A 12,122-nucleotide genomic window follows, 5' to 3' on the forward strand; every position below is an offset into this window, starting at 1 on the left:
CCTTTACTCTTGCAACAAATCCATCAAAGAAAATGCATATTTCACCTTAGTTCGCCCACTCTTGGAGTACACATCTTCAGTTTGGGACCCCCATACACAGGATCTTATTAACAAATTAGAAAAATTCAACGAGAGCCGCAAGGTTTGTCGTCAATGACTACTCCAGACACAGCAGTGTTACTGAAATTCTCACCAACCTTCAATGGAACTCACTCAAGAACAGAAGGACAGTAAGCAGATTATCAGTTCTCCAGAAGTCAAGACAAAACCTCCTCGCCCTGCCGGTGAATGACCTCCTTCTGCCGGTCCGACGTCTGTCACGGCACCAACATCCCAACTGCTATCAACTCATCACATCTAACAAGAACTGTCACAAATACAGTTTTTTCCCCAAACAGTCAAAGATTGGAACTCACTTCCCTACTCAGTAACCACCATAGAAGACACCAAGCAATTTAAAACAGCCGTCATAAGCCACCTCAACCAACAAGACTAGTTAATTTCATGCGCACACCTCATCCTGCGTGTATGACTCCACCAGGAGTGTTATGCAGTATATATTCAGATTCAGAGATAAGGCCTGGTAGTACAAGAGGAAAAGATCGTATGATAGTTCATCAGAGTTAGCCCGAGGTACTCACACCTCCGTCACTACGATTTCCACTGTCCTTCTCCTAGTGGGGAAGGAACAGGGCAAGGGCCATGATCATGTTTCGGGCTACATCCGAGTTGAAGACTGATCATGCCTGCGCCCTGGACCTGTAGCCCTAGAACTCTGGCCATAGTATCCGTTTTTACTTCTACTAGGGCCAGAGGCACTTACATTGAAAAATTTGTTGGAGATGCTTGAACGATCCAGTACAAAAAATGACAGCATTTCAATGCTTGATCGAGGTCACTAAATTAACATGATAAAACCCACTTGAGAACACACAATCGCCGGTCATTTCTAAAGCATGAAAGATGCATTTATACTCAATCGCTTTTGGAGAAACCTGAATCGCACGCATGGTCAGTGTACTAAATCGCCGTCGATTTGCCTGCTGAGCATGCGCATGATTCGCTGTTTTTCAAAAGCGACACGTAGGCCTATATTGACACCCTCTGTCGGTCAACGTTCTCTAAAATTGCACACATAACTTGTGTAGTTTGCGACAATGATTCAGTCTGGGTATAAACACAGCTTTACACAATGACTAATTTACATAGGCACAAAAGACCGTGTTCATGTACCGTTACTCAGCCAAACATGGCAGAGTAGGTCCCGGATCTTCTGTACATGTTCCTATCTCCTCAACGTTATACCTTTCCAACAAGGAAAGAGATACGAAAAGCGAACGTCTATGGACCTGGTTCCGCAGTCTAGTTAAACGTACAGACACAACAAAAATAACATTAGTAAGCTGCAATTTTAAAAGAACATACCTCTCTTATCAGCTTACTTCCCTGTGCGGTGTATGGAATAAACACAGCTACATTTTTCCAGCAAATTCCAAGGCCTAAATCTGCACGATTTTGTACATTCAGTTCGTGACATTAGTTTATCAACATCTGCTTATTCAGAAGGCTGACATCCCTATGACCTTGGCGCGAGTTACGGCCAGTGGTTACGGCAACTTTGAGGGGGTGCATCAAGTGCTGTCGAGACTCAGGCAGGATAGCTCATCTGGACGAGAATGTGATAGATTGATGACTGATTAAAACAGACAAAAAATATAAATTATATTCAGGCAGGCCGTATAAAATTAATGTTTTGGTTCTCGTCCCCCCCCCTCCTCAATTTCTGAGATTTGTCAGATATTTTGTTTTAGATTTTACAAAAATTTTTAGCCTTTGGAATACTCTAGGAAAACTTTTATACATTGTACCGTAAAATGTGGTAAATTTGAGCTACTTTGGGCACTTTTGGGAGTTTATTAATTATTTTAAACTGTTGTGATTTGGTAGTTCACAGCATCTTACGAATAGTAGTGAGCTTTGGCAAAAATTGCATTGCTCAATTCATAGCGAGCGTGTAGAAGAATTAAAATATCACAGATATACTCTTATAGGTGCTGCGGTTCTTGAGTTACGTTGTAAAGAGGGCTGAAACAACAACACTTTTGTAAAACGTACATAACTCATTAACAACAATAAATTAAGCAAGTTTGCAAAGTATACGATTTGTAGAATGAACTTTTGCAAAACATCAAGGTGTTAATTTTCAATAATATATTGATCTAGATAATGAAAATCGATTTTAGGTTGCTTCGACCAACAATACTTCGTCTACCCTTAAACCACTGCTTCCAAACAAAACCAATTCTATTTCTAATTATCTCTTTTTTATGACATTATGGTTCCCTTCTAAACCTTGTTGTTGAAAAAGATTTGTTAATAATTTTGTAAGGGTGCCCTAGGGGTTAAAAAATAGCCTGACCAAAGTTACCCCGCATTTGGGGCAACTTTGGATGGAGTATTTACATTCCATGTAGAAAGAAAAATCAAAAAAAGAATGATCTTCGCTGTATATGGGCAAGTTGTTGTTTTTTGTGACATTTGACTCCTTGCAAAATTAATCAAGCACACATCCATGCTCACAAATATCGATTTTTATTTTTTCTGAAAATTTTTTTAAAAACTGCTCATTTTTGGTCAAAAATCATTGGACATGAGCGACTATTATTTCTTCCAAATATATTTCTTAACAAATTAACACCAAATATGACTAAAAACAACTTTGCTGTACGAAAATATGACCATTAAAAAAATATTATTTGACCGACCAAAGTTACCCCGCTGACCGAAGTTACCCCCATTTTACGGTATCAGAGAATATGAATCACTTCCAAGACTTTTTGCGATACTCTAGGGAATTTATCCCTCAGAATCTCAAATTAAAAAAAAAGACAAAGACAAAAAGGCCTCCTCCTTTCCTCGAGCACTGTTGGGAAAGACCGAAAGGCGAAAACTACTAGTGCATTTTACATTGGGGGAAAAAAACTCACTCCCTCATCAATTCATGAAAATCCTCTGGACGAGAATCAAAACATTAATTTATACGGCATTATATAAAAAAGAAGAAGATAAATGTTCTTCCCCATCAATTTGCTGTCCCATTTTTAATCATTTTTTTGTTTAAGGCCACTTTACTATTTGCCGTCCCCATTTTATCCCTGAAAATGGGCTGTTCTTTTTCATTCCTTCGTTCCTTCAATAAATCGACTGTTTGTTCTTTGGAAATACATTGATTTGGGGCGTCAAAATAATGTGAGGATGGTATAATGAGAAAAATCATCTATTATATCATTAATAATTATGATATACCAAAAACTATCAATAATGAGAAAAATCGGGGGGGTGGTGATGCTATCGATCTGGTTACGGACTTTTAAAATGGATATTTTCATTTTTGTTAACTTATTTTCTCTACCTTCAGTCGGCATGTAAAGGATTGAAAAACAATGAAAATCATTCCTTCAACTGAATATTCAATCCCGGTATTCAATAATGGAAACGATTTGTTGGAAACTTCAATCGTTAAAAGATCGAGAATCACTCCTTTTAAATTGATTGAAAAGATCAGTGAAATTCAAATTTCAAATCATTAAACTTTCAGATTTTCCAAATATAGACCCCGTTCAAGAGAAATCTTCATTCTGGCCCAAAAAGCAGACCTTTATACCGGCCCTCTACAATAATGACTCTTAGTCTTAGAGCCTATTTTGAAACACAGTTCACATTTTTAATCTTTTTAAAAGTTTGACATTTTCACAGTTTTGCTATTTTTACAGGCAAAACAGACTTTTGTTGATTCATGAGGTGCGTCGCACCCATGTCTGCGCCAGGGAGGTAAATAAGTTTACTAGGTGGGCAATTTAATTTAATTTATTTTTGCCTTAAAATTTGGGAAAATAATTTACTGTATGGCAGCGGTAATTGGCATCCAGGCGTTTGGATTTTTGGAAATGGATACCTCTTTTTGAGTAGAATTTATCTTTGATGTGGAAAGCGGAATTTACCCTCCCCTACTAAATGCATCTTAGTCAGTGGCGTACCGTGGCCGCCTCAACCCGGGGGGCTGAAGAAAATTCAATTTTGCCGCCCCTTCCTCAAAAGCCCGAAAAGGTTGACCCACTTTTTTTCTCGGTCGTTTGAAAAAGTGAAGAGAAAAAAAAAAAAAAAGGTTTCAGGCGCTCGCGCCCTAAAAGCAGCACATTTTGATGTATAGTATACCATTTTTACAAAAATTTTTATGCTTTATCAAATTTTGCCGCCCTTTTTTATTTACTAATTCTTTTTGCCGCCCCTTCGTTTTTTCCGCCCCTGTTTTTGCCGCCCCTTCTTCTTCCGCCGCTCCTTCATTTTGGCCGCCCCCTGGTTTTACCCCGGGGGCTGGCGCCCCCAAAGCCCCCCCAAATACGCGCATGTTAGTTCGATATTTAATAGCATATTCCTGTAGCAGCTGTTTTATTTGGAATTATAGTGATGCATGAAAATAATGTTTTTGCGTTTTTGCTGCTTTTAAACATTTTGTCACAGACACACATCACTCACAGATTGACAAAATAATTTATTATAAATTAGATTATACCTGTTTTGGATAAGTGCATTTTTCTAATATGTGTTGAACTATTTGACAAGAAATTGTGAAAATCTGTTGAAAACATGAACAAAACTATATTTTTAAAATATTGCCAATTATTTGAGCAGGTATTTACTAGTAATTTCAATGTTAACAAGTATTTCCCAGTAATATCCGGTACCAGAGATGCCACTTTTCCTTCTTGTGGCAAAATAATTTATTGAGTGGGCACTTTTGGGCAATGGCAAGTTGAATTTAGGCCTACTGAGCGGGCAGACTAATTTGCTGGTGCAAATGCTCACATTCAATATAATGAGTGATTTGCTTGAGTTACAAATTTAAGGTATGCCAGAGTAATCACTTATATTATAACATTTTCAAACAAAATAGATTAGCATTTCTTTGCCATAAAATGTTAGCTTTTACTGTCAGATATATCCCCTTTTATGTTTGAGCCGAACAACTACGGCAAAGCAAAGAAAATTGGAATTTACTACCAGCGCACATGTCGCCAATACGTACCACTCCTTCGGTCATGTTGTGGTACGACCCTTTGTTGTGTATATCACCGTTATGAACATCGCAGGCGGCGGATGACATGATCGAGCCGGCAACTCGTGAAACCGCCCGGCCGTATGGCATTTTCCATATACTCGGTTAGTTTTGTGGGGTTCATTATCGAACCCCAACGGTTTTAGCTTGTATTTATATTATTTATCAACATAGGCCTATTTGTTTGTGATATTTCAAGCGTTTTAAAATTTCAAAATAATCCCATTCAATTACACGGTTGACGATGAAAATTTACTGAATTTAGGGACTGCACGTCATACACCACCTGGAACATCGTGTATGCGTTCGACTACACCACATTTCGCCATAATATATTCTAGAAACGCTTGCTGTTAGAATAAGAAAATGTTAATGATAATTTATTGCACATTCTAGGGAAGCGTGGTTACCTTTTTAAAATAACCGAGTGAGAGGGTTTTCAAGAAAATATTTTTCCTGTCAAAACTGAAGCATCCTCTGCATGTATAAAAGAAAATATGAATATTAACTGCACATCATATATCGATTCGTGATACCCAATTGTGGCTCATTTGATGTCGTTTATGAGGCAGAGAATTTTATTTCAATTTTATATACGCCAAAATATTTTTTTAATTGAGCAAGAATAAGGATAGGAAAAACGTTGAAAATCCTATGTATAAATAACATTAGACCCGCAAAAGATTACTGTTTCGTTTTTATGGTAATCTAATCTTTTATTTCCTGAAAAAACATTTGGGGTCTAAAATGGATTTTTTGTGTAATTGATAAAAACATCGAACGTGTAGACAAGAAAAATGGTAGGTTCCTCTATAGTATTTTACTGACCATGGAAATGTACTGACACCGTGCGAGCACATGTCAAAATCGATATAATGTATTGTCCATATAGACGCGAATTTATCATGTTTATTGTCGGATTAACAACAATTGAGCGCTATTAATACATATTAATGTTTTTAGGCAAATAAAATTCCAAAATATGGTATGTTTTCTGCTTTTGCTTGTCACGTGGTAGGCCTATATTGAAGTTGCGATAATATCTTCAAATAAGTTTCAAGTGGATTCCATCAAGACAAGTGGCCGAGTGGTCTAAGGCGCTAGGCTCATAGAGCATATCCAAGCGGCATGGTGCGCCGTGAGTTCGAACCCCGCCTCTGCCAAACTTTAAAAGAATTAAAATTTTACTTTTTTTTAAATTTCATATTGGGGAAATGTGACTGGGAGAATTTATGTATGGCGTGGAGTGGTGTGGCGTTCGACTAATAATTCCATCGTAATAATAAAGCGCTGAATCAGCCATTTATTCAAAATCACGGATGATACCGCTGATTTGAAAGACTTTGGTATAGCGCCGGGTCCCATTGACATGTTGAACACGTGTTATGTCATGGCACTCCCGGTGCTGAGGTCTGAGACCATATCTATAAATCATTTTAATTATTATAATTGCATATTCTACTTGTTTGAAGTGTGCATGCGGTCAATTAGCTTAAAACAATGAATGTCTTCGCCCCGTTATAGATTGTCATTCATCAATCTAGCAATTGTATAATCCTCAAACAATGCACATTTCTAAAGCTTGACCGCGGTCACACTTCTAACAAGTGGTGCAATTATAATAATTAAAATGATTTATAGATATGGTTTCAGACCTCACTGACCATGAGCACCGGGAGTGGCACGACTAACACGTGTTCAATGGGACCCGGCGCTAGTATTACCACTTGGTATCTCAGAAGATCACCGATTCATCTGGCTCACCACTAATAATAGTTGATGGTGACTTTAACTCTCTCCACGCGGGTGTCGACTGCAGACGACATGTTTAAAAAAAATTTAAAATTTAAAAATTTCAGAAATTTAAACTTTCATGAGTATATTTGGAATCAGCATGAAAAATGCATTAAAATGAGTACAAACAATCCTAGTATTGGTTTAGTAGTTCTAAAGATAGCTCTTGATATTTTGAGAAAATATTTCAAAACTTGATTTTTTTTTTTTTTTTTTTCCGTTGAAGCGCATGGCTAGCACCCAGAGCATTAACGTTCCTGGCTTGACATGGGATGATACTCCCAGTATGGCGACCAAAATCCCATACAACAGACTCTCTTGAATGTAATCATGGTAATAGATGATCATCACTTGTCTCATTTAGTAGACATGTCTATCAGAAGGGATGCAAATGGAACAGAAAACGTCCTCGACTTACTGCTCACGAGTCACCCATCCTTGGTAGGGGGCCTATCTGATGTTAGACCCTACGCTGGCATAAGTGATTACAGCATTGCAAAGATTAAACTTCAGCAGAAGCCGTCTCGTAAGATCCCGCTATGGAAGTCTGTGGACGACGATCTCTTGGTCCGATTTCTCAAAGCTTGGCTGGTGGTCAGGCTTCCTAAGCCAACAGGCTAGCCCTACTAATGTGGATCTACTTTATTGATTTATCATTCTAGGTGATGTACGATGTGAAATTGTAAGCACTGGTTTATGACTAATTGGGCTTAAGCCTGATGGTTTAGGAAGCCTGTCCCCTAGCCATGCTTCGAGAAACCGGCCCTACAAGACCAAAGTAAATGAACTCCAGCAAGACTTTTTTGAGAGAAATCCTTCCTCTAAAACAGTTGCGGAAAATTGGAGTTGATTCAGAGACAATTTAAACAACTTGATTTGTACAAAATAATGTTCCCATTAGATTAATCAGAGGGAACAACCGTGTTCCCTGGTTCTCTTCAAAATTGAAAAGGCTGTGCAGTAAAAAGGAAAAGTTTTACATCAGAGCTAAGAAGTCGGGAAAGAGATCAGATTGGGTGAAGTATCACAGAGTACAAAAAGACACTGACCGGAAGATCAGAAGTGCCTATAGAATTGACGTTAAGAACATTATGGAACCTGATAACCCTAGAGACTTTTGGCGATACTTTCGTTCTCGTGTAAACATTGGTGTCCAGACATTTACGGGACAGTCTACCCAGACGATCAAGAAAAAGCTCACGTCCTTGAAAAGCAATTTGAAAGTGTCTTCACGATCACACATGAAGATCATGCATCCAATCACGATCAATGTAGATGGTGTTAGGAAACTTCTCCAGAACATCAATGTATCCAAAGCCATTGGTCCTGACCTGATTACGAACCAGGCCTTGAAAAATACTTCTGATGAAATAGCGCCAATTCTGCAGCATATTTCCAGCAGTTAGACACTAGTGAACTTCCGCTGGACTTGCGTAGAAAAGGCTCCACCATTGTTCCAGCAAACTACAGACCCGTTTCGTTCCTTGCTGCTGCAAACTTATCGAACACATCATCGACAGTAATCTCATGAAGCACCTTATACCAAATGGAATATTCTTGCTGAAAACCAACATGCTTTTCGCAGAGCTAGATCTTGTGAAACACAGCTGATTTTAACAACCCATGACTATCCAATCTCGACAAAGGACTCGCTACTGATATGGCTATACTCGATTTTTCGAAAGCATTTGACTGGGCGCGATGCGGAGGGGTGAGAGGATGCGCACATTCAATGTTAATGTTGGGTATGAGGCCTGCATGGGCCATGGGTTCATAGTAAACCTCAGAGTGTCAAAGCTTGCTGGTATTATTTAATTATTTCTTTAGAGTCAGCCGTTCGGCATATAGTTCTTCATAATAAGGACATTCTCTGTCCAATAGTTGCGATGCAATTTGCGATACAGTTGGCGGGATCATTAGTTCCTCTTCAGCGCTGCTACTATCACCAATCGTAGACGAAGATTTTGTTTGAAATCCTGTGTGTGCGAAGGTTCCGTTATGCATTCCAACCGTACGAAAGGTAAGTATGGTTTGCTTGGGAACCATCCAGATCTTTGTCATGACGTCATCACCCGCGGGCCAAGTCAGTAGATCTTCTGTGAAGGGAATGCCAATTTCTTTACAGTAAGCTTCCAGCATTTCTTTGGGATTCTCCAAAAGGTCGTCGATATCAATGATTACAGGTCGAGATTCTAAACCTTGAGCTTTCACGTACTTCCATAATTCATTCAAATACTGATAGTGGCGCATTTTGTCCAGAAGATCCATAGGGTTTTTAAACGTTTGATGTGTTCCTTGCTTTTGCGCTTTCATAAACAATTTCAGTAGAGGTTTCACCATTTTATGAGGATTACGTATTAGGAAAGTGTGCCGAAACCCCTTCGGGATTTTATCATGTCGTGACTCTCTGAGAATACTTGCTCCCATGTCTTTCACGAAAACCATCTTCTTACCAGGAAAATCACCTTCTAATTGCTCTTTCAGCCAATCAAAATCTTTGTCACTTGCGTCATATCCACTTTCAATCTTAGCTACTTCGGAAGCGCCTCCGTGCCTTTCCAGCAACTCCGAGCGTCGACAATGTTTGGAACCCATCGGATCTTCGGTTAGTTGTGAGAATTTGGCGATCTGTATATATGGTTCGTGCCAGGCTACGGTATCAGGCACGTAAGTCATGCATTTGAGAAATGAAGTCGACAAAGTACGAGGACATGCCCAGAGGAATACCTTCAGAGGACCTGATTCACCAGCCATATCGTCTCAACAAATAGGAACCTGGAAATAAAAAATAATTTGATACAATCATAATAACTCTACCATGATAAACACATATATATAATCGGTTTAACAATCAGGTCACAGTGCCTGGTGAAGTTCGGAGTTACCGGACGCAACTTTTTCATGCAAGTTGCAAATTTTATTTCCAGAATTCGATTTATCTTTACCAAAAGTCCCGCCCAAAATTCCAAGCAGTAGAACAATGCCTAATTTGCATAAATCCAAAATAGCCGCTTCTGCTGGGGGTAAAATTTCAAAGTTGGTCACATTTTGTTAAAACCATACCAATGTATTGGTCTCATCATAATGATTCAGGAAAAGTATAATTACAAGTCAGAGAATTTTTAAATTTTTATCCCTTGTGGAATCCAAATTTTGACATTTGACCTTTAACCTTATAATTATCTATATATTAAAACTGAACTAAAATGCGGAGCACAATGTCAGCTATATGACAATATATTTGATAAATATACAATTAATGAAACAAATGCCGTAAAAAAGGGATATTTTTTACTGTATATCGTCTGTAGAGCGTATATTTGTATCTACATGCATCTTGAATAGCATCATATTATTGTAAGCCTGTTGCAGTTACACAGTTCTGTGGCCGAGCGGTTACTGCGTCTGACACAGGCGCAGTGAATCACGGGTTCGAGCCTCTGAATATATTTAGTTTCTTTTCTCTTTATTATTATTATTATTATTATTATTTTCCATATCCTTCATCATATTATTTTTATCAATTTATTATTAATTTGTGCCAATGTTCGTCCTTCTTTCTGAGACAAAAATGAAATTTGACTCAGTATCATGCAGTTTAGAACGATAATTACGAAACCCGCGCAAGTTACTAGCGTAGGGGGTGTTTTCAGTGACCAGTCCCTAAATTAGCCAATTCTGTTAACAACAATTTTATTATGTTTGAAAAGGTTTTTACCTATGATGTGTGTGCAATATGAATCTCGTGCGACATTCCGTTTTTAAGTTCATGGGACAAAAACAAATTTAGACGAAATATTTTGCATTCGCCAGACAATCCTCGAAAAAAGTCTAGGAATACTTTTGTGCCCGGGCTTTTGTGTCAAGAACGGAAAACTGGCACTCCCCCGTCCAATGTTGGGAAATGCCAATGTCGTCAGCAGTTTTCCAAAGTGTTTCAACATTGCTTGATGGGGAGAGGGGAAGAGTAAATCATTGTTGTAGGCGTGGGCCTAATGTTAATGTTTATCCATAAACACAAATACACGTCATTTCTATGATCATTTCAAATTCTGCACGGAATTACGACGACGTGTACCAACGGTGTTCCAAGTACATTTTTCGAGGATTGTAGATTTAAGGTAGAAAGTGCAAATACACATATTTGTCCTGAAGGCGGGCCTTATTGTGAAGATTGTTTGCCGAGTCTTACTACAAACAGTCCCGGAAAACAAATGATGTGGACTGATCAAATTATACATGCTATTATGCATGGTTCATATACGGACTCTTTAGTAGTTTATCATAAGCCCAGCATATAAGACGAATGTTATATTCTTTTTTATGTGGAGTTCTCCCATGGCACGTACCACCGCCACCACCCCGCACACACACACCCGCCCCGACACACCACAGAACGTATTGCGAATGTGTCGAGTACAGGATGGTCCAAAAACAACTTTACTAAATTTCAAAGGTTAATTTCTCAAAGTTGAAAAGTCTTTTTCTAATAGTTTTTGCATAATATTCTAAAAGTTTGCAAATGCATGCTCTTTTATGTACTTTCTGTTATATGCAAGTCTGTTTTCTTTAAAACACAACTTTGGAAATCATCATTTATTTTCATTCGTTGAAACGCCAAAAAAGGTACTTTATTTTTCCTACAAATCGAAGAGAAGTACTACTTACAGACATATGTACAATAAAACGTTCCGCAAAATATTTCAAAACATCTACTGGTACTCTAATAAACCTTTTATGTACTAAACTGCTGGAAGAAAACCATAAAGTTTTAGGGCACTTACTTGTTTAGCAGCACTGCAAAACTCCGATCAGGAAAAAATATTGATTCAGTGCGACTAAAGGTGTTGTAAAGCTCAACCCGGAAGCTCAACTGCCGATGCTGACTCTGGACAACTGATTCAACAGTGCAAGGTAATGTGCGCGTCTGATCTTCGACAAAGGTTAGACCGTTATCAACCCCCTGATACTCTCTTATTCAAATGACCCATGTGCCCTCGCAAGGAGATGCTCTGTGACCGTTATATAAGCTCCAGAGAGTAGATCCCGGGGGGGCACTTCAATTTGAAATGGATATAGGGGTAGGGCTGGCGCTTTCGCACTAAGGGGCATTCGGTGAGAGCAACATGTAAAAATATGGGGTCATTGGGTGAGAGCATGATTTTGGCATTCGGTGAGAGTAAAATGTAAAAAATATGGGGTCATTGGGTGA

The 12,122-nt window shown here is 38.6% G+C and overlaps 2 protein-coding genes across 2 annotated transcripts in view; both read right to left on the bottom strand.

Moving 5' to 3' along the window:
• Nucleotides 1-1,538, bottom strand: part of LOC140168169 (band 3 anion transport protein-like) — a 93,699-nt gene extending 92,161 nt beyond the window's left edge. The window contains exon 1 of the mRNA XM_072191498.1: nt 1,426-1,538. The gene's annotated coding sequence lies outside the window, so the exon portion shown is untranslated. The remainder of the gene's footprint in view (nt 1-1,425) is intronic.
• A 7,145-nt stretch (nt 1,539-8,683) lies between these two features.
• On the bottom strand, nt 8,684-11,765 carry LOC140168174 (uncharacterized). The gene is made up of 2 exons (XM_072191505.1): nt 11,695-11,765; nt 8,684-9,685 (listed from the first exon to the last, which is right to left on the bottom strand). The coding sequence occupies exon 2, from the start codon at nt 9,662-9,664 to the stop codon at nt 8,726-8,728; it is 939 nt and encodes a 312-aa protein (XP_072047606.1). The 5' UTR covers nt 9,665-9,685; nt 11,695-11,765; the 3' UTR covers nt 8,684-8,725.
• Between the last annotated feature and the right edge of the window lie 357 nt (nt 11,766-12,122).

Source organism: Amphiura filiformis, chromosome 13 (genome assembly GCF_039555335.1).
Source record: "Amphiura filiformis chromosome 13, Afil_fr2py, whole genome shotgun sequence".
Lineage (NCBI taxonomy): Eukaryota > Metazoa > Echinodermata > Ophiuroidea > Amphilepidida > Amphiuridae > Amphiura > Amphiura filiformis.

Coding starts and splice junctions, on each gene's coding strand:
- LOC140168174 (XM_072191505.1), bottom strand. CDS start 9,664: ATGGCTGGTGAATCAGGTCCTCTGAAGGTATTCCTCTGGGCATGTCCT.